This window comes from Stegodyphus dumicola, chromosome 5 (genome assembly GCF_044657685.1).
Source record: "Stegodyphus dumicola isolate Sdum_Otavi_A_Nest chromosome 5, ASM4465768v1".
Taxonomy (NCBI): Eukaryota; Metazoa; Arthropoda; class Arachnida; order Araneae; family Eresidae; genus Stegodyphus; species Stegodyphus dumicola.
Genome location: NC_140772.1, coordinates 72,735,650 through 72,758,680, shown reverse-complemented (window position 1 = coordinate 72,758,680; position 23,031 = coordinate 72,735,650). Strand labels below are relative to the sequence as shown.

At 31.3% G+C, this 23,031-nt stretch overlaps 1 protein-coding gene across 3 annotated transcripts in view; it reads right to left on the bottom strand.

Moving 5' to 3' along the window:
• The window catches only part of LOC118188852 (cellular tumor antigen p53-like), a 171,204-nt gene that overhangs the window by 133,306 nt on the left and 14,867 nt on the right, over positions 1–23,031 (bottom strand). For 2 of the 3 annotated variants that reach the window (XM_085816765.1, XM_085816763.1), the window contains exon 2: positions 17,107–17,200. In XM_085816765.1, coding sequence (XP_085672891.1) covers positions 17,107–17,183 — 77 coding nt within the window. In that variant the 5' untranslated portion in view covers positions 17,184–17,200. Of the gene's footprint in view, positions 1–14,626; positions 14,693–17,106; positions 17,201–23,031 lie in introns of those variants that run through there. The other variant, XM_085816764.1, reaches the window with a different exon arrangement.

Genomic DNA, 23,031 nt, shown 5'->3' with positions numbered 1-23,031 from the left:
TTATCCTTGTAATTGAAACACTTAATATGTATAAAATTAAAATAGTACTTTAAATAAAGTCTTTAGACAATTTTAATATTAAAAAAAAAGAGTGAAAAGGAGAATTTGTTTTAACTGGTCCTAATTTCCTTTCTTTCCTTGCCATTTTAATTATGAATTTGATTTCAGCATTATTGTTTATCACAAATCTTTTTTTATTACTTTATCTTCCCACGTGCAATCATAACACCCTGCTACAAAAAAGGGAGCTTCTTTTTACTTTTAAGTATATCATGTTCTTTTCCTCTTCTGAATGTGCTTTCTCAGGAACTCAATTATTTAAAATCGGTTGCCATTGGTAGCAAGTTTTCTCCCACAGTTACTAATAAAACCTTTAAAAACTTTTTCCTCTTGCCATTATAAAACATATTCCACAAATAGAAATAATCCTGACAATCTTAACATCATGCCATTCCCTAAGTTCAATTTTCAGGTCATTTACAGTGAAATATGATCTTTGAATCTCGCAGAAAAAAATCACTCTTTTAGTTCAGGGAAAATTTATAGCATCGCCAAAGTAAAAAAAAAAAAAAAAAATTAAACGTCATATCAAGGCATACTAATCTTATGCTTAGGAAAGAGAATCAAATCTTTTATAACTAATCATAATTATGTTGCGGTCGCTGCCACACCAAATGAAAGAACTAATTCAAGTCTGCCCATAATCCTTATGCATGTCACATTAGTAAAAGAAAAGATTTCGTTTACAAAAAATAGTGTTTTATTTACATTTAGCTCCATGTACAGCCTCACACTACTACATCTCAGTTTACTTTAATACATGCTTTTCAGTTTCCTTTCTTTAATGCATGCTCTTAATATAATTATAATCCATTTGTTAAGCTACAAGACACAACAATTAAAAAGTTAACTTGGCAAAAGCTGCCATTTGTTAAGCAAATTATCAAACTATCTATGACAGTTGTGCACTTAACTGCAGTTCTGATTTTGGTTCTGCGAAAATTATTCATACGCTTCCGCAGTTTGTGAACTGGATTTTCTTTCACACTCACAAAAATTCACCTTCTTAAGTTAATAAGATTAATTCCAATGTCTTAAAATTCTTATATATTAGCTTTTACATATTTCATTGCTATTTTTACTGATTCTGATATAAAACGGTTCTTCTTCTTCCAGTTTTTCAAAACAATTGTTCTCATAAAAAAGGGGGAGAGTGGACTTACATCCAAATAGTCTCAAAAGCAATAAGTTTATTCATAATAATGATTTAAAGGGTATTGCGTTTTTTGCCTAATTTTATATTTTATATTAGCATGTTTCCCTTCCCATTTGAATTAACTTTCTACACTTTTATCAAATATTCAGTGCTGCAGAAATTCCCAAGACTTGGCACGTTTTGAATATGCTAAAAGGATAACACAGTTAATAGCTTTCAGAATTAAACACTGAGATGACTATGTTGGTTTTACAGTCTTAATGATTTCTTATATATTCAGTTAACAGCCCTCAAGGATACTAACCAAGAGATGCAGGAGATAGTACTAAAATTATAAAGTACAAATATAAATAATTGTCTAAGGCTGAAATATTAGAATTAATGGGAAAAAAATAGGTAAAGCATGATCTGTAAAAATATGACACAATGAGATAATTTAACTATGCATAACTTAAAAGAGTAAAATTTATGTTTTACATTTTTACTAAAAATTAAAGAGAAGTAGTATAATCTTCTTGAAATCTTGTATATAAAGAGTAAAGAAAGTATTCTTTCCTGTAATCATGCTACCTGTGACAGCATAAGAATATACATAGAAAATGAGTTGCCAAGCATAAGAGCTAGAAACTTCCCTTTAACACTTTACTGACCAACCGCCTATTAATCGGCCTTTTGCCTACGCCTACTGACCGATCGGCTATTAAATGGCTTTTTATCGCGAACGCCTACCGACTGATAGTCTATTAACTGTCGTTTTTTTTCGCCAACGACTTCCAACCAACAGCCTATTAATCACTTTTTTCATGGAGCTACCTAAAAATAGCCTATCAATCAATAGCCAGTGTGATAAACAATTGCCCTTTGCTATTTCATCTGCATTTTATTATCAGAAAGACTCTGCGGGCGGTCGGACGTGCGTATGCTGTTGAACCACTAGCGGTCAGTAAAGTGTTAAAACATGTTTTCAGCTTAGATTTGAAGCCCAACAAAAGACCAAATCTCAAATTTGTTAGATTTAAGTAGTATACACAGTAGTAACAAAGAAAGCAAAAAAATAAATAAATAAATACATTTGTGATTTATGGGTGACGTCAACTAATACAGGGTGCTAACTCTCAATCTGGGAGTTACTAAAAATTTAGTTTTCTAGGAGGGAGAGAACATGAAATCAACTTGTATTAATTAATGTACATATTTCAATTATAAGTAGTGTAGTTTTGTATGTGTAATAAACATTTAAAAGCATGAAGAAGTGTGAATAATTTCTTTGATGAGGTGACAAGAAGACTTGAATAACATTACAAGTTCTTATTCGTAAAAACAAAGATGATTATATGACTGCAGAGAAACTGAAGAAAAGTAGGTAGAAGCCTTTTGATTTGATTTTACTTAAGTATAAATTTACTGGAGAAATATGTATATACAGTACAAAGTCCGATATCCGGAACAATCTAAAATCCAAATTTCACTTAGGCACTAAATAAAATAAATCGTTATGAAAAAACAATCATGTAAGCATAAATTTGTGAGATTAATAATTTGGCTCCACAGCTGAGTGTCTGTTTGGCATTACATCTCAAACTGAAACATTCACCTATTTTATATGCCTGACCCCGACCTAGCGAGTCATTATTTATCATATTTTGCTTTCAACACTGCATGTTTATCAATACATGACAGCTTCAGAAATAACTCATGCAGTGATATCTAAACTTTTTTTTTTATATTAGTAATTGAATAACAAGAGTAAAGCAACCTTTTCTGCTAATATTACGCTTGATGATGATTATAGATTTTTAACTGCTCTAACAAATGTTGACAAGGAAAAATTCAACAAAAATTTCTTTTCATATGCTAAAAATAGATTTTATTAATGAAACTTATAGGCCAAAAGATTACATTTAGTGCTATTTTAATTAAGAATAACTGATATGTTATTCACCATAAATGCAGAAGCGGCGGCAGATTTTAGGGAAGACACAATTTTTGGAATTTGGGGAAGCACTGAGCAGGAAAATTAAGGGATGAGAAGGTTTTTATAATTTAGGGGGGAACAAAGAGATCCAAAGATTAGGCGCTGCGAAAACTTCGAACTTAGGAAGTCACTTTGTAGCAGAATTTAGAGACTGTACCAGGCGGTATCTAGCGTCGACAATAGATAAAGCCTTAAGTATATGTGGGAGTTTATTTATTCAGGGCTCAGATTAGTTTAAGTATGTGCAAGAAATAAACGTAAGTATAGTAAATAATTAATACAAGTCAGGCTTAATTCAGTATGCAATACGAGCAAGAAAATATTCAGCGGAACAACTTGGCTTTCGTCGCCAGTCTTGTGATACACAGAAAATAATGTACAACGGATGCCATTAAGCTAGGCTAAATTTATTTTAACTGATTCTAAGGCATTTCAGTTAATGTAGCAGACTGCACTGCTCCTTAATCTTCTAATTTGATCCAGCTTATTATATTTGCAGACTGTTATTATTTCAGCAGTTTTATAAAAATTAAGCTTGAACTTTCGATTATATCGAAAAGAGTTTCCAGTTCCGGAGCTGACAAAGGATCTACAAAGCGACACCATGTTTCAATGTCCATTAAACAAAAAGTAGAATTGCTGCAAAAAATGGATAAAGGCATATTTGTCTCAAAATTATGTGTTGAGTTATGGCATTGGAAAGTCAACTGTATATGACATAAGAAACTTTTTGAATTTTTATGGAAGCAACTTAAACAACTTACATTGAAAGAAATGTTTAATAAAGAAAACAAAAAAATATTAAGCTTTTTTTTTTTTTTTTTTTGTAAATTTTGATACTCTTTAGAACATAATTGTTCTTTATTTCATAAACTACGATTTCATATTTTTAATTGTTTAATTTCTGCATGCCATCTTATCAGATTTAAATTGATGATCTATTATCAGAAAAAATCCCAAATCTGGAGTCGCTGAAGTCTCAACGTGTCTAGATTTGTACTGTACATATGAAATGAAAATAAAATGTTTAAGAATATTAAAAAAGAAGGTTTAATAACGCTTCTTGGTGAAATTGAAGATACATCAACCACTAGTTTAATAGTGGTTCAATTAATATGTAAAATTGAGGAGAGTAAAATTTCTAAGGTGATCCAGTATTTGTAACCAGGTTATTAAACTCAATAGTTGAGCAAAGGGAAATCAGAGAAGAAAACAAAATAAAAATTAGGGATACACAATTAGCCTCAGAAGCTCAAAAAGTTCATTTCGAGGAATTAAAATTAGTACAGCTAGAGAAAGAATTAGAATTGGAAAAAACTAGAAGTCAGAATGCAGTTAAAGGTGAATCTCATATGGATAAAGATATCATTACAGGTTCGGGAAAATATTTAGAAAATTTGATAAAATAAATTAAAACTTTAACAATTCCAGTTCCTGGAAGATTGGAAAACTTCAATTTGCTTTTTCAAACATCGGACAGAACATCCACTGTCAAAAAATTGACACAGGAACCCAAATCTGAAAATTTGATTAACATTTTAGGTAATAAGGCAACTAATATATTATTTTATAATAATGATGAACTAAAATGTTATAAACCCATTCAAAAGGAATATCTTCTTCTGCTTCTGAAAGTTTAACAAATTTTTGAAGAGCGAGGTGCAATCCCAAACAGTCACATGTTCAATTTTCATCTAGATTATCTGCAAATTTCCAGCATTACTGTCAATTATGCGAAGTTAAAGACTTTAATACATTGTGTCAACTAATAATCTGAGACAAAATTTTCCAACCATCAGATAAAGAAACTGCAACTTACATCAATATTAAAATATGAAAAAAGGTTAAAATGTAAGGAAATTGATCTATATTTTGTAAACAGAGGCAAATATCTAAACGAAACCACTTTTAATACTAATCAAAACATAACTAAGTCAACCCAGTTTTCAAGAGAATCGAAATACATCCTGCCTCATATGAGAGACAGTATAAATAAAAATAAATATCCTCCATCAGCACATAAGCACATATATGTAGACTATGCTTAGTTGACCAACATTCTATGTGGCCAGAAGTGGTCCCTTTAAGAACAATTATAACAAAATCAACATGTGATACATTATCAGAAACCTTTATAAGAACGGGCATACCTCGGATAATAGCCTGTAACCAAGGTACCAATTTTACTTCAGAACTAACACAATTTTATGCTAGATTAGGAGCAAGTCCTAGATTTGTGACCACAAAAGATTGCATCAACAAAGATCTGGATTACTTAAATGGTACAACCAAGTTCTAAAACATATACCAGGGTTCGTACACATTTCTGCACATAGGAATTAAGTAATTTTAAGAACTTTTACGGACCATTAATGAAAAAATTAAGGACCTATGAGCAAACAGCAAATTTATACATTCAATTGAAAATATTATCTATGCCTGAACTTCACTTGTGTAATACCATCCAAAAAATAAAATATATCCGCAAGCAGGCTATATTATTATTAAACATATCTTAATTAACATAATAAGTTTGAGAATAAAATACACTTTATGAAATTTATCAAATACCATTACATATTTTACACTTATAATAGTTCGGCATATTTGAAAGAAGATAAGTGACATTTTATGTACGTTTTACTAATAGTTAGTTTCATGCTGATTTTTTTAATGTCTCATTTTGTCACACACTTGCTCAATCTGGAGGTTTAGTAAATAAGAGGTAGATTTTATGTCAAACGGCATAGGTTAAAAAGAGAAGTAAAATCATAATCCGGATAATTTTAACAAAAGGCTGGCTGTTGTGACCATTGTTCTTTTTCTAGAGAGAGACCTGCTGATCAGAACAAAACTGAAAGACCTGATGTGGGCACGGTTGGCATGTTTTGAAAGTTAGTTGGGCTCTGTCTGATGCAGTTAGTTATGTAGCTTCGTGTAGAGTTCCAGGGGTTGTAACCCAGTTAATACACTTTGTCGTTTCAATAAGCCACTAAAGCACCAGAGGTAATACTAAGTTGCTTTGTATTATTTCAGGTCTCGCTAGATATGAAGAATAAGTTTGATATGAAATTTTACATTTTTGTGTTTTATCTTGTACTATGATAAAGATTAATGAAAGGCAATAACTCGCTTTAATATGCAGACATAATTTTGAAGGGTAAGCAGTTAGTAATAAATAATTAAATTAGGTAGTTAGATAACCTTAGTCATTATGGATTTACATGACCACTATTAAATTTTACTTATTTAACAACACTCTTTAAAAAGCCCTATTAAAATCACAATCTAATAAAATTTCACAGTTTAAAATACATGCAATTTATGCTATTGATTCTTAAATGATATTAGGATAATTACACATTAAAAGCAACAACACTCAACGAGATATCTATGCGTCTTTTTAATTTGAAGCCTGCCCAGACATTTTGGCTAATTTATATCGAATTCCTTCTCCTTAAGCATCTCCTCTAACAATTAGAAATTTGTCTCAATACGCAAAACAATGTTGCCATCAGTTTCAGCCTGTTTTATCTCCTAACTTGTCAACCTCTCCACAATGTACCTATGAGGGTTTACTTGATCTGGTAAAAGTTAAATAGTTCAAAACCCCCCTACACATGTGAAGTAAATTATCGCCATGTCTGAAAGTAACTACAAAAGTTTAAATAAGCTTCTTATTTAAAAAGAATTTAAAGGCATGCTCTTATGCTAACAAAATTAATTGCAACTTGTGGTGATGTTATTAAACAAGAACAGTCAAATTCAAACAAAAAATGTGGACCAGTGGTCAAAGACTAGACAATTTAATTTTAATTTAGGCTGGCTCAGTAACTCTATTGTCATAACAAATTCAAATGTCAGCAGCGATAATGCAGACAAAAAAATTACAAATTATCAGAGCTGACAGGAACTAATGCAGCGAGCAAGTGGAGATTAAAAACACATTCTGCCTTACATATCAAAAACCTTAAAAACTGTCTAAGTGATTTGCATTCTGGGGAGGAAACAGAAATGCAAAATTATAGTAAAGGCTGAAATTATAAAAGTGGGTAATTTACATAATAATAACTATATATTAAGAATAATTTTCTTTCTTTGTATGTATTCGGTTTCTTTATTCAATACGCTTCCTTTTCATTTTAGAATTTTTGGATTTCTGTTATTCTAAAAAAACTAAATGCATTTAGAATGTATAGAAAAAGCTGCTAATTTTATTTCTTTAGTAATAGGAACATTCAGAAGAAATATGAAATATATATGGTAAAGGTCGGTTACAGAGCTGGTGTAGCAGAATTTTTAGAATTTAGTGACACACCGAGCAACAAAATCTAGAAATGGCAAAATTTTTAGAATTTAGAGCAGGCACTGGAAGCAGAATTTTGAAAGGCACTAGCCAGCAAAATTTTAGATCTACAGAAATAAGTTTAATGTTCCACGTGATTGCACCAGGTGAGGCAATGCCTAGAGTCAAACTAGTTGTATGTATTAAGACATATTACATTAATCTTTTAAATTGCCAGTTTCCAATTTCTTTATTAATCAAAAAATTCCTTTCTATAATTGCCTGTCCATATGATAAGATTAGAAGCATTTTTGATATTTTCCATGCTTGTGTCTAGTGAAAAGAAGAGAAAATAAAGGGAAGATGAGCACGTTAAGAAAAAGATTTTAGTATCAGAAGTAAAACATTCAAATATTATGTTTTCATTGTTCTTCCAGATGTTCTCCAAAAAGTAAGAACTTCGCTGCAAACTTTCTGTAAAATACATCCATTACATGTTAATACCATAGAGACATCTTTCATTTTGTCACATTTTCTAGAATCTTCTAGAATCGTGGGTCTATAAATCTTGCTTTCAAATCCTTCTGAACTTTCCAACTTGCAACCTTCTTCAAGATGTAATGTCTAATGTCCCGAAGCAAAATTACCAATACCAATTTTGTAACAGCAAACAGCCAGAAATAGGGAAAATGTGTAAAATTAATTTTATAGAGAAAACTGATGCATATTCTGAGAATTGAGACAATAACATGAGAAAACTCTTATCAAGGAAAAATTAAAAAGAGGATATTTTTATTTAATTACATAGCTATTTTGCTTTTGCTAAGAACTGTTTCGTAAATTGTGCTTTATAGCATTATACTTTGTTTATTTTTCAGATTCAAAACATTGTATAATAAGTGGCCAAAATAGAGCTTTATAATATGACAGCAAAAAATAAAAATGTAACATTTTAATGTTAATTTTTAAATATATTTTCAATATATTACCATTATTTTAATGAAATTTATCAATGTTACAATGTTTAAAAAAAAAATCGTAGAAAAATTCCCAGATCTTAGAATTAAAAATTTACTATAGAAACTGATCTTAAAAATCGCCAAAATGTTGATAAGTTGCCAAATTTAGAGCCGTTCAATAAAAGAATTCACATCTCCAAAAGAGAAAAGTTGTTTAAGATCTCTTCACTAAATAATAGAAATTATTTCTAAAAGCGAAATAATTTCTAAATGCTTATGTTTTATTTCTTCCTCAAAAACTAGAGTATCCCACATTTACATTAGAAATAGGAACAAATTATAACCCATTCAAAAGATAACCATATTTATCAATGAATCGCCAAAAACATACTTCCAAAATGCTAATTCCCACTAAAATAAATGGCAGTTGTAAAAACAGACAGAAATAGGACCTTCTGCCGATTTTGGCTGAAATTAAGGACTCTTAAGGACCAAAAATCGATTCCAAAAAACTTAAGGATCGTACGAACCCTTATATACTGCATCATATCATTTGAAACAACTCTAAAAATCCAGATAAATACATCCCGAACCTATTGGTCGCCTACCAAGAAATGCCAAATTGTACTCTTGTTGAAGTATCCTCATTTAAATTATTGTCTGAAAATCTACCGTATATGGCTAGATAAGGTGACAAGAAGACTTGAGTCACATTACAAGTCTTCATACACTCCAACAAAAGCTGCAGACGAAGACAAGCCCTATTATATGCACTGAAATTGAATCCGCAACATAAAACTTAATAAATACAAAAGTTTTTCCTTCATTCCAGAAGATGTAAAAATATCCTTAGAGGATACAGTATTTCTGCAGATTCTCATGAAATATTAAAATATATCATGATACACTCAGCTTCCCCACTCAAAAAAAAGGTGGGGGACAGTTATATTTCTTGCTCTACTCAGCCAATCAATATTGCGTTACTAGTCTTGAAAGCTCAACTCAAGAATATATATCAGATTTACATATAGTGTTATTCTAACATACGTATTTTGATACAAAATCGGACTTTCTCTGAAATGCCATGCCATTTTTTTCACCATATTTCAACTCTACAACTCAGTTTATGTCCCCCCAAAAAATTCTGTACAATTTGCTGAGAAACTTAATCAGCAATTCAGAAATTTACCTCACATTTTTTACTTTGTGCCAAGAATAATTCACTGGGTGAACTTCACAGTTTATGCCAACTATTTCACTTTCCCTTTTATCCAGTACAAGTGGGATAAAAAAAAGGATCCCCCTTTTTTTTCTTGCACATATTTTTACTTCATGTTATAGTTTTTAATCTTAGATACAATAGAAATAACTTTCATATGAGTTGCATTATTTTAGATTAAACTGTTGTTATAATGATTATTTTCTTACAAAAATCTGTTAAGAGTTCCACATAAAGTACCACTTCATGTTTATCATATATACTCAAAATCTATATAACCTATATCATATATAATCAAATACACTATTCCCAATCATGATTATAAAATTTATCATATGTAAGTTTTAAATACCAAATCTGAGAAGTTTTACATTAATTAACATCACTATACATTCTTCATGAAAATTTATTCAGAGCTTTAAATGAGATATCACCTTAGGTTTAACAATTTTAGCCAAAATCTAATATGTTGTTCCCATTTATATAAAATAAAATAGTCTTAAATAGTAAAATTCAAAAGTTTTGGATTATAGTTTTTATTTAAAAACTATTATGAGCCAACTAAAGCAACACTTCTGTTTGTCTAATTTTACCCCAAATCTAATCACAGGGTTGCCACTAAAACAGGAGAATGAAATTTCCTGACTTTTCCAGGTTTTCCAGGTATGTTTCGAGAAAATTCCAGTCTATGCGCGTAATGAACATTGGCTGTGCTAAGAGGTAAATTAATTATGGTATTACATGTACTGTGTAGCAAATTCACTTAATTATTCAATAAATCCGAGAGGACATTTATTCTTAATTATTCTTGGTACACTTTGTTTGATAAGTTTGTTTACTTTTCCACTTAAGAAACTTAATAAAATTTAAGATATATACATTGGATAACAACTGTACGTTTTATTTAATTATTACTCATGATCACCAGTTCAACACGAGGCTAATACGGTTCTTATAAATCACAACACAATGCTAAAAGTTAGGTTAGATTTTAGGTAAATTTAATTTGTGTGATGTGTCTTCTTAAAAGGCACCTTAATACTTGAAAACACAAATATAATTATAATAGGTGTTGTTTTCTCCACTGAAGATTGAGATTAGAATCTGCCCAATCTGGAATAAAATAAGGCTTTTTTTGCAGACATTCTACAGCTAAAAGAAAGAAAGAAATCTATTTAATGATATTTTTTTACTAAATTAAGGTATTTTATATTTATTTTGCAGCATACATAAAGAAAAAATATGTGCATTAAGTTTCGTGATGTCATCATACTGCTAGAATTAATTTCAGGATTATGGCAGAGAAAATTTCCTGAAATTTGGAAATATTATTTACTAATGGTAAATAAATTTAGAGGGAAGAAGCCACATTAAATGATATGAATAACATAAAAATAAAGATAATTACTTAAAAATTGAATTAGAATAATCAACGATATTTTAGCGAATATAGTTATATTACACGGTTAGCCTAGATGACATATTACTATTTTTTTTATTTTACTGCAAAATGACAAGATATTTATTAAAAAGAAAAGAAAAAAAGATTTTGCGGTAAAATCCTAGTATACGGTACGGCCTTTGCACGATTTTGAAAATTGTCGCCAAGAACAAAATGACCCGTTTATTGCTCATCATCATGTCGCCAAATCCTGCTGTACCATACATGGAGATTATTCTAACCAAAGAACGTTGTAATATCTTGTTATTTAATACATAAATATAATTATTGTTGAAGTGGCAATGCCATATTTGTATTAAACCGTTACTCAGCAATGTGAAATATTGTTTTAAAAAAGATTAGAATTCTGAAGATTTTGCCAGCTAGGAGTAGTATTAAAATTTTGTCACTTAATTGTATAAAATTTGTCTATCACCGAGAACTAGAAATAAAATTTATGTTCTACTAAGAAGTATGTCTGTTTTGTAAATTACTGCAAAATACATTACAGTCTTAATAAATTGAAGGTTCCACCGAGATACTGGAAATTAGGAGTGCAATTATCAATTTTGATGGTGCTGGTCTCCTAATCCCAGAAATTTACTGAATTTTTTAGAACAAGTTTGCTAATACCAATTGCCAAGTTTGTTTATTTCAAGGGGAAATGGATGTAAGAAGTCTGCCGTTTTAAAGCCAGATTTGAAGCGGATCGTTCAAAGGTTATCTTATGTGCTTCTATAACTTGCGTTCGAGCAAAAATCTGTCAAAACAGGATACTGCTGATCTCTGAAGATAAGATTAACTTTTGGTTTTCTTAAAAAAGCTTTTATTGAATTTTAATACTTTATTTCAGAATTATAGTTAATCGTGTAAGATTTTGTTTAAAATAACTGACCCCAAAATTATTCAGCTTAAATTTATAATTGATATTGGTGGTAAAGAAGTATTTTGAAATTATTATTTATGCTTTACTTTTATTTGTATTGAATTTTTATGTCGATAAATGATATGTGTAAGCCATCCCGGCATTTATAAAAAAAGGAACTGCTAGCTGAGTTTTTGAATTTGTTGCCAAGCAGGCGCGTGAAAATGAGTAATAAGGTCAAACTGACGTAGTGTGATTTAATTATACTGCAGAACTGGCAAAAGATTTTTTTTCTTAGTTTTCGCCATCTAGGCGTGTGATAGATAGTAACGTCATCCCGACGTATTACAGATTTTATATTCTAAAAGTTGTATTGCCAAACTGGCAAAAATTGTTTTTGTTATCGCCAACCAGGCGTGGAGATAGATAGTAAAGTCATCAAACTGATGTGGGTAAAATTCCATTGTATTGCCTAACTGGCAAGCATGTTTATATAGTTATACCTAACGATGCTTGTGAATAGTGAGTTAAGACGTCAACCTGACGTAGTATTATAGTAATTTGTGCCAATCTGGCAAAGTTGTTTAAATAATTCTCTCCAATTGGTTAGTGCGAATTTCGTATTTGAGAAATTATGTCTCTCCAAAAAATATATATTTTTAATATAAGTAGGAGCTTTTAGATTGTATTTCAAAAGGAAGTCTTTTAAAGGTAACTTGTGTCAACATGTCATTCTTAGTTAGGAGTAAAAAACAGGATTTAAAAGTACTAGCAGAAGAGTTAGGTTTAACCGTGAAACCTGAATTTAAGATTGCTCAATTGCATAAAATGATTACTAATAGTCCCGATTATGATGAGGAATTTACTCGAGAACTACTGGCTGCAATTAGAGAAGAAAGGGAAAGAAAAGAAGAACGCGAAAGAGAAGCAAGAGAAAAAGAACACGAAAGAGAAGAAAGAGAAATAAGAGAAGAACGCGAAAGGGAAGAAAGAGAAAAAGAACGCGAAAGAGAAAGAAGAGAAGAACGCGAAAGGGGAGAAAGAGAAAAAGAACGCGAAAGAGAAGAAAGAAAAAAAAAAGAGAAGAACGCGAAAGGGAAGAAAAAGAAAAAGAACGCGAAAGAGAAGAAAGAGAAAAGAAATGTGAAAGAGAAGAAAGAAAAGAAGAGTTTGAAAGAGAAGAGCGAATTAGAGCCTTTGAGCTACAGAAACTTCAGCTGGAAGCAATGGCTACCACAGCACAGCTGGTAGAAACTACGCAGTTACCTGAGCAGCCTTTAAAAATCAGAATTCACGATGTCATGCCACGTTTCAACCCTAAAGAAGATGAAATAAGTTTATTTCTGGTGTTATTTGAGCATCAAGCTAAAATAATGAATATACCTGCTGAAAATCAAGTGACTCAACTTATTTCATTGCTGCCTCCAGACACTGTTCAGCTTATTGCTAGAGAACCAGAAGAGGACGCGAAAAAGTATGAATATGAAAAAACTTTACTGTTACAACGATTTAAATTAAGTGCGGAAAAATTTCGACAACTATTTAATAAACACCAAAAATCTACTGAAAGTACTTAGTATGATTTCTACTATGAATTAAAGAATTATTTAGAAGGATGGCTTAACGGATTAAACATTAAAACTTTTGAACAGCTAAAAGATCTCATGCTGGTTGATCAAATAAAAAAGCGTACCTCTCCTGAATTCAAAGAACATTTTATGGATCAATGGACAACCATCATTTCACCTACTGAAATAGTTAAGAAAATTGAAGATTTTGAAGATGTGAGGAAAACAATAAAACCGAAATTTTCTGTCAATCAGACTGAGAAAATTAACAAAGGATCATTTAAACCGCGTTATGATAATTTTGTGAAAAAAATAGAGCATCCGCCTCATTTTAAGCATTCTAATAAATGGGACGATTCAAAATACCAGAAAGATCACCGACAAAGAAGTCAATTTCAAAACAAGAACCAAGAAAATTTATATGACAAAAGGTATCGACCACGTTGTTTCGAGTGTGGATCATACGAACATTTTAAGCCTCAGTGTCCTCGCTTAAAACCAAATGAAAAGATAAATTGCGTATCTTCGAATGATGATTTGTTAAGAGACATATACAATTAATGGTTTAGTTAATGGGCATGAAATACCTATTCTTCGAGACACAGGAGCCACTGTTGATGTTATTTCTCGGAAATACATAGATAACGCAAAAATGACTGGAGAACATGTCTGGGTACAATATCTTTTAAATGACCATTTAGTGTGTCTACCGTTAGCGGAAGTTGAAATTAATTGCGAACTTGGTCATATAAAGACAAAGGCAGCTGTTGTTACAAATGATCCAGGAATATATGTATTGGGTAACAAAACTGCCCAATTGTTCAAAAATAAATCATTCTTAAATTTAGAAAAAATAAATGCAGTTTTGACACGATCTCAAATAAAAAGATCTCGTGAGGAAGATCGAAATAGAGAAACCGAAATGGAGAAACTAGAAGAACCGACAAAATTAAATGATTCTCAGTGAAAAGTTCCAGATGAATTGCCAAGTTGTGGAGTTGAGATGCAAGTCAAGGAGAAGTTTTAAAAAAAAACTAAACAGACAAGAGCAAGTTGTTGAAGAAGAAAAACTGCCACAAAAGCTTCTGTCACACTCACCTGATTTCAATAAGGAGTTTATTTTGCAAACTGATGTTTCAGACTCTGGTATGGGTGTCATTTTAGCTAAAAAAGATGAACGAGACAATGAACATCCAGTATTATACCTCAGTAAGAAGTTTACAGAAACTGAAAAAAAGTACTCTACCACAGAAATGGAATGCGCCGCCATAATATTTGCTGTAAAGAAACTTCAATGTTATTTAGACGGGCATAATAAATTCCTCATCATGACCGATCATAATCCCTTAGTTTGGCTCAAAAATAATGTGAGTTTAAATCCATGACTTATGAGATGGGCACTAGTACTACAACCCTACAATTACACGATCGTTCATCGAAGTGGTAAAATCCATAAAAATGTAGACGCATTAAGTCGTACTCCCTGGCCTGATTAAATAATTTGTTTATAGAGATAAAAAAATATTTTGTTCCTTCCTCTCTTCCTCAGTATATCTTATATTATATCTTGTATTTCAATTCTGTATTGTGCTGATATTGTTGTTTTGAAAAAAAAAAAAAAAAAAAAAAAAAAAAAAAAAAAGTAAACTTTAATTTATAAAAATATAGATTAAAGTTTATCTGGAGGGGGGAGAGGGTGTAATATCTTGTTATTTAATAAATAAATATAATTATTGTTAAAATTTTGCCACTTAAGAATTGTATAAAATTTGTATATCACCGAGAACTAGAAATAAAATTTATGTTCTACTAAGAAGATTGTCTGTTTTGTAAATTACTGCAAAATACATTACAACGTCTATGAAAAAAGCGGAGGGAAAATTTGCCAAGGCATTTGGCGACGGAACCTGGCGGCCAGAATTTCCCTCTCCGCGATGTGTACAGGAAATTGAGAAACACGTGTTAAGAAACGTTCTTTGACAAAAAAAAAAAAAAAAACCTACGAAAATCCGTTTTTAAATTATTGCGAAATATCCAAGAAGAAACGTTTTATCAAAGAACGTTTTTTCTTGGATTTTTCGCAATAATTTTAAAAACGCATTTTCTTACTTTTTTTTCCCCTCAAAATAACTAATCCATGAATTAATTTACTTGCGCCAAAAAAATATTTCCTTTTCCTTTAGAGTTTAAAGAAATTTTAAACAATATTCATTTTATGAACTCTTGATAACGTGACCTTCGAACTTCGACACCGGTTTCGAGCTTTGGTGACAGATATATTGCGCATGCACAGCTGTTTCCGTCTATGATGGAACGGAGCCACGTCTGTTGCAGAGAGGTTTTCCTTCTTTACAATACATATTTTTTTATTCTAACCTTCATGGTACCGTATACTAGGATTAAACCCATTTTGTTTTATACGAGAACAGGTACTTTCTTTAGTTCATGCACTGCACATGCGATTCTCGAGGTTACTGGAAACCAAAAGTTGCGGGAAACTTGCTTTGCCTTTCTAAAAGATAATCAAATTGGAGCTGCAAAAATTGGCTCTATGCCAGCTGCCCGAATGACACTCACGTGATACACAATTCGCCAAAAAAGTGATCTCTTCTGACGTCGGCACAAAACTCGTCTTTTTTGGCGGGATCATTGTATGAAATTCCCTGACTTTTCCAGATTTTGACTAAAACACTTAAATTCCCTGACCTTTCCCTGAATTTTTTGGTCAATTTCCGAATTCCCTGACTTTTTCCGGTTTTCCAGGTAGCGTAGCAACCCTGTAATCAGCTCTTTATATGAATGCAGAAAACTTAAACGTAGAGAAGAGAAATGTTTGGATTTTCTTTGGATCTTTGAAAGTTTGATATAAAAGCTATCGTGGATGACAAAATTGTCACACATATACATACAGACAGATATCATTGCAACAATAGTAAAAACATGCTGTGGGGACCCTAATTCTTGCTCATTCACTGAAAACTCAATATTGAAATTTTGGGATCCTTTATCTTACACAATTAATACTTCAATACCTACATGAGTTTTAAATTATTAATAAATGCAATATATTTACAGCCTTCAGTCTTAGGTATTACAGTTACAACGTGAAATTTAAAGATACTGCATTAAACAACAGCACTCTGGTAAATGAATAATCACCAGGCCAACATGGAAGATAAAGATCTTACACACTATACAGGGTAGTGTAAAGGAACTATAGTAAGTATAGTAAATATAACTATAGTATAGTCATCACAAAAGGTATGAAGACTCAGATACAAAAAACAACGCGGAAGAGTTTAATGAAGTGCATTCTCTTCAACAAAGAATCAAAATAATGTAGGCTTGTCCCATGTAGGCAAACAAGGCCAGCTTTTTGCATGCCATCCTTTATTTTACACAATGGCAAATCTTGCTATGTTAACAAGGATACATGGCATTATCTCACATCCAAAATTCTTTGAAATAATTCTGCTAAAGACATTTCTCACATCCCCTTCTCTCAAAATAAATAAACTAATTAAAAGGAAAAGAAAAATGACACTCACACATTCATGTATGAATACATCAATACTTACTCATTCCATAAATATGCAAAACTGTTCTGTGAGAGTGGAGGACTTTCATCTGAGCTCTGATGATATTCTTCAGCCATTACTTAAAAAATGCAACCTGAAAAAGATTATTGTTTACTGAAAGGAAAAAAAACTTATTACAAAGTAAATTAGTTATTTATGTGAAATAACAGCTAAAGTTTACAGATTTCACATAATCTGGGATCTCATGCACAATATTCTTTCAAAGGTGTGCAATATTCATTTTCCCCCTTTATCCTTATTTAAAAAATCTGATGCAGACACCACGACTTTCTTGTATAGAATGTGAAATTATACGCATTTTTTGCTGCATATCATTTAAATTTATTTCCTTGAATTTCATTAGAGACAGATTTCTTATTCAATTAATTCAGTTTTCGCTTCACAGTAAGGCAAAAATGCATAAAACCTCAAAATATCTTCATTAAAAATTGAAAAATTTAGAAAAAATACATAAAACATCAAATACAGTTAAAACAATTTTTACAATTAAAATTAGGGTTTCTATGCAAAAACAAGCAATTCAGCCAGAAGGAAACAAGAAAGATTTTTCGGTGCACAAAACTGAAAGTTTACTTTCGGTCCCACTCGCTAAAAAAATACTGAAGGTGCAGAAACTAACATAATCCACTATTTTGCTAAGTTTCAAACATAAACAAATATGGCTGCTATGGTTTAAAAAAAATTAGGCTTAGCCGCATTTATCCGTTGAACCGGCAAGGCCGTATATATATGTGTTTGAAAATATTGGCTCTCATATAAGCAAGGCAGCATATATGCATCTAAATATTTTGTTCCCCATAACGGCAAAGCAGTATATATACAGAAACCTCAATTTTGGCACAAAATGGCAAAGCAGCATATATGCGGCCTGTCTCAGAGTGCCCTCCCCTCTCTGCTCTTAATTTAAACTGACAGATGATAGGAAACTAACTAGTCGATAGAGGCAAGTGGGTTTTTTTTTTCATTAGGCTTAGGCTTTGAACCACTCAGATTAAATAGCTTGTTTAAAACCTCCATCTTTTCTGCGTTTATGCCAGCTATAGTAAAATTAAATGTTCATGTACGTAAACAGAATTTTCATTTTTCAGCCTAATTACTCTCCAAACTGTAGGTCATAGTTTGGCAAAATGTAATTGCAGTTACATTTAATGCAACAGTAATTGTAATTGTAGTAATATTTTGAAATAAGTGATTCCAATTATATTCCAACTGTAATCAGATTATGCAATTACAGTTAGAATGTAACTACTTTTTAATTAAGACAACAATGTATGTAATTGCATTATTCTTAAATCTAGTTACAATTATAAATTTTATTGCATCTACTTGCAATTACAATAAAACTGTAATACATTAAATGTAACTGTAATTACTGTAGCACAAATACATTAGTATCGTATTAGCTAATTACGATGTAATTTTAACTGCAATAGTTAATTATAACTACATAATTAGGAAACTAATTGCCTCTGATTATTGGAATTACTTAGCCCAATGAGATCATGATCATAATTGTAATTGTATTTGTAGTATGCAATTAAAATTACATTTGGTGCAACTCTGATATATGCCCTAATTTCACCAAATGTGGCGATATGTGTTCTGCGCTGATTTTTGGTGCGATTGCATGTTGTATGGCAACACTGTCGACATTGAAAAATCTTTCGCTGGAGTTCGTTGGTTCACGTCATGCTCTGTGTCTGAAAAGCTAGGGGGAAAAGATAAAATGGTGGAAGTTGTTGTATTGAATTCGGCAAAAGGAAGTATTGTCGTGGCCATCCTGTTGATGAGTAGTGGGTATTTGGAGGTTCTGAAAGATTATTTTTAGTGGCTGTACATGATAGAAGTAGGGATTTGTGATTATTTGTTATTTTATTTATTTGTGAACCATAGTATGAATTTTCTGAAAAGTATGTCTGGCTGTCATATAAATACGATAGTGATTACGTGGTGGCATGAAATTGGTATTTCTGCTGTTCGAGAAAGCATTAATTCATGGTAAGTGCATTTTATTTTATTCTTGTTCTTATTTTATAGAATGTTATATTCATTGTTTTTTTAGCATGAATTTCTGTCGTTTTGTTGTTTTTTGAATGGTTTGAAATTTATTTTAGTTATTTTGTTGATTAGTGCGTACCGTCTAAATGGTGCAATTCGTAGATGTTTTTTAAAAATGAAACAGAACGCTGTATAGATGGCATTCTTTGAAATTTATTGTTGTTATGTTAATTTATTAAAGTTAGGTGTGCGTAGTTCGTAGATTCGTTTGTTGCCTAAATTGTGCAATTCGTAGATGTTTTTTTAAGTTTAAACAGGATGCTGTGTAAATGGTATTCTTTGAAATTTATTGTTGTTATGTTAATTTATTAAAGCGAGGTGTTTGTTGCCTAGATTGTGCCATTCATAGATGTTTTTTTAAGTTAAAAACATATAGCTGTGTATATGGACTCTTGTCAAATAATTTTGGTTAGAAACTATTTTGGATTTTTAGATTAAATTGTGTGTTCAAAACATGATTTTTGCATTCGCGAAAACCGTGTTTTTGGAGACATTTTAGGCTTAAAGTCCGAAATGTAAACAAAAAAATTAGATAGCAATGGCGAGAAATTTGGCGACTTGAAGGCGCATATCAGAGTAGTTCCTTACATTTTAATAACATTTTGCAATTACTAAGTAATTTCAATTACAAAGTAGCTGTTTTTAATTACAATTTATGCACTTTCATTTAAATTATACTTACACTGTATTTGTGAAATCTAATTACAATTACACTAATTGTAACTGCAGTAAGTAATTACAATTATATAATTAGGAAAGCAATTGCTTCTGATAAATGCAGTTACGTTGCTCAAGAAAATCACGATCTCAAATGCAAATGTAGCTGTAGTATGCACTTGAAAATACATAGTAATTGTAATAATATTATGGAATTATTTTGTAATTACAATTACAATGTAACTATTTTTAATTACAATTATAATTACATTTTAATTGTAAAATCTAATTGGATATACAGTATAATTGTAATTATACAATGTAATTGTAAGTACATCTTAATTAAAATTACACAGCAGATAATTGTAATTATGTAATCAAAAAAGCAACTGCCCCTTATAGTTTCTATGATATAGGCTAGGTAAATCGCGATCGTATTTGAAAATTACAGTAAATCATAGTATATCCGAAATGTTTCTCCATTTTGGCTGATGAGTTAGAATGGGAAAATCACCTATATGAAAAATATTACTATTTTCTGTCTGGAATCATCCTGCCTGTATTCCAGTTTGTGATACTGGCATAAATTGGAAATTATTTAAAGGAAGTAATATCGGCAATTTTATATAGGCTTAAATGCACATAACATTGATAAGAAAATATGTACCTTTATGATCTCATTCGACATACATTTGAATTTGAATTATAAGATTAAAGAAAAGCAAGCAAAGAGTGTATGCCTATGCAAAGGGATGCTTTTGTGGAGGATTTGTTTAGGGAACCTGGTCTTGTTTTATATATTACACAAGGAAAAAAAATCACGAAAACTTCATTTATCCTTTACTTTTCAGCAAGGGGATCATCAAGGATTAAACTAAGTCTCTTAATTTTATCCCACCGATTGCTTTAGCAAGTAAAGAAATGACTCTGACCTGTAATAAGTCTGCTTAATCGATGTTAATACACAACTCTATTTATTATTAACTGCCGCCCAGACAGGAAAGTGGTTCATGACCCCAAGTGCGATACCAAAAGATGCAGATTCAAATCTCAATAAGGCACGAATGTAATTTGTCCATCCCTTTATAAAAGGCAACGGTGGCCCGCCAGTGTTCACGGACAATACATTGGTAAGCCATGCATTATACTGAGGCTATTTTAATACTCTTAAATTTTCGTAAACTAAGTTCCACTAAGGCTTACTTGAAGGAAACTCAAAAATGATATATTTCAACATTTTGAAATGGTTAAATATACAGTACTTCTGTGTAATGCCAGTGCTCGATATATCGCATTTTCTGGTCAAATGCATGCGTTGCCTAAAACAATAAACTGTAACTTTTAAGCATCAATCGAATTAGTGGATTTTAATGAAAATAAAACTTGTGGGTATTTTGAATTACAATTTATGCTGCAAGACTTCAGCAGATCTAAGAATCAGAATCACTTTTCTAGTAATCATTTCCCTCCTCAGAAGTTCGGTTCAGTATCATTTTTTTAAGAAAATGACAGATGAAACGGGATTTAGAAATAGAATCTCGAAATCCTCAATAGTTATCTAATATTTTGTATCTGCAAATGTTTATTTATTTTGAATTTTAACCAAATGTTGAAATCAAAGCTTGAAAAAAAAAAAAAAAAAAAACATCTCCGTACAAACGGAAAAACTATGAATTCTTATTCTCATTCTTTTACAGTGATAGTCCAGTAAATTGTATCAGAAGATCGTACCACTGTCACATGCAAAAATTACTTATTTCAAAGATTTTGCATATTTATGAATGTAACTGTCTTTTAACAACTGATCAATGGTAGTTTGACTTAGGTTTGAATTCTGGCTGATGGGTTCATTGCATGATATTTGGGTGACTTTTAGGTTGTAAATACAGTCAAAAGTCTTTAATCCGGACTAATCGGGTCTTCGGCGATTCCGGATTATAGAGCATCAGTTTAAATCTGGTAAGATGGCATGCAGAAATTATAAAATTAAAAATATGAAACCATACCATAATTTATAAAATAAAGAGCAATTATGATCTAAAGGGTACAAAAATTTAAAAAAAAAAAAAAAAAAAACCTTTATATTTATTTGTTCACTTTATTAAACATTTCTTTCAACGTGTGCATGCGTAAAGCATACATTACGCATAGTCGAAATTAGAAAATTGCAACCAGAATTTGATGTTTATTCGTGATATTTATAATAACGAGGAATTTGATTTAAATCCTATCAAAGACGGAGTGCATTGAGATGAAATACTTCATTTACTATAAGCCGAATAAAATAAAAACATCTGCCCTGAAGATAAGGATAGTGCTGACAGATCAACTTCCAATTCATTGCGCGACGCGACGACCCCTCCCCCCACAAAGAGGCGTGAAATTTATAAACAGATTTTGGAATGGTTAGAGAAACAAAGGATATGACTTTACAGACTTTACTTTTTTTGCAGCAATTCCACTTTTTGTTTGATGGACATCGGAACATGCTTTCGCTTTGTAGATCCTTTGGTAGCTCCAGAATCGGAAATTCTTTTTGACATAATCAAAAGTTCAAGCTTACTTTTATAAAATTGCTCTAATAGTCTGCAAAAAATAATAAGCCAGATCAAATTAGAAGATTAATGAACAATGCAATCTGCAACATTAACTGAAATAGATAATTAAATAATTTTAGCTTAGCTTATACCGTCCTTTATACATTAAACGTGCATGCGTAAATGTATTGTCGCGTAGATGAGGGGATCCTACAAATGAACAGGCAAGTACAAGTCTAAACTCAAGACTTTTTATTAACTAGAACTGAATGAAGAGCTACTTATATACAGCTGGTCAACATGCTGAAACATTTCAGACTTGGAATGTTCTGGAAGAATAAGAAGGAAATTTACATAAATAAGATAACATTAACAACAAGGATATTTACATAAAAACCAATTATCGGGCATCTTGCCGTTGATGGGTTTCGAACCGGGTACTTTCAGGTTTCGAGTCCTACGCCTTCTCTGCTAACTATGAGGAGCTCGGTCGAAAAGAGCGATTTTCGCTACATTATCCCTTTCTTAGGAAGAAGCAGCGTTCCGGTCTAGCTTCTTGTAACAGGTCTCTTGGAAATATTGGGCTTTCTTTCATTGTCTAGTTGTACTTTCGGATCAAGATAGGGCTTCAACCTCAACACGTGAACAATTT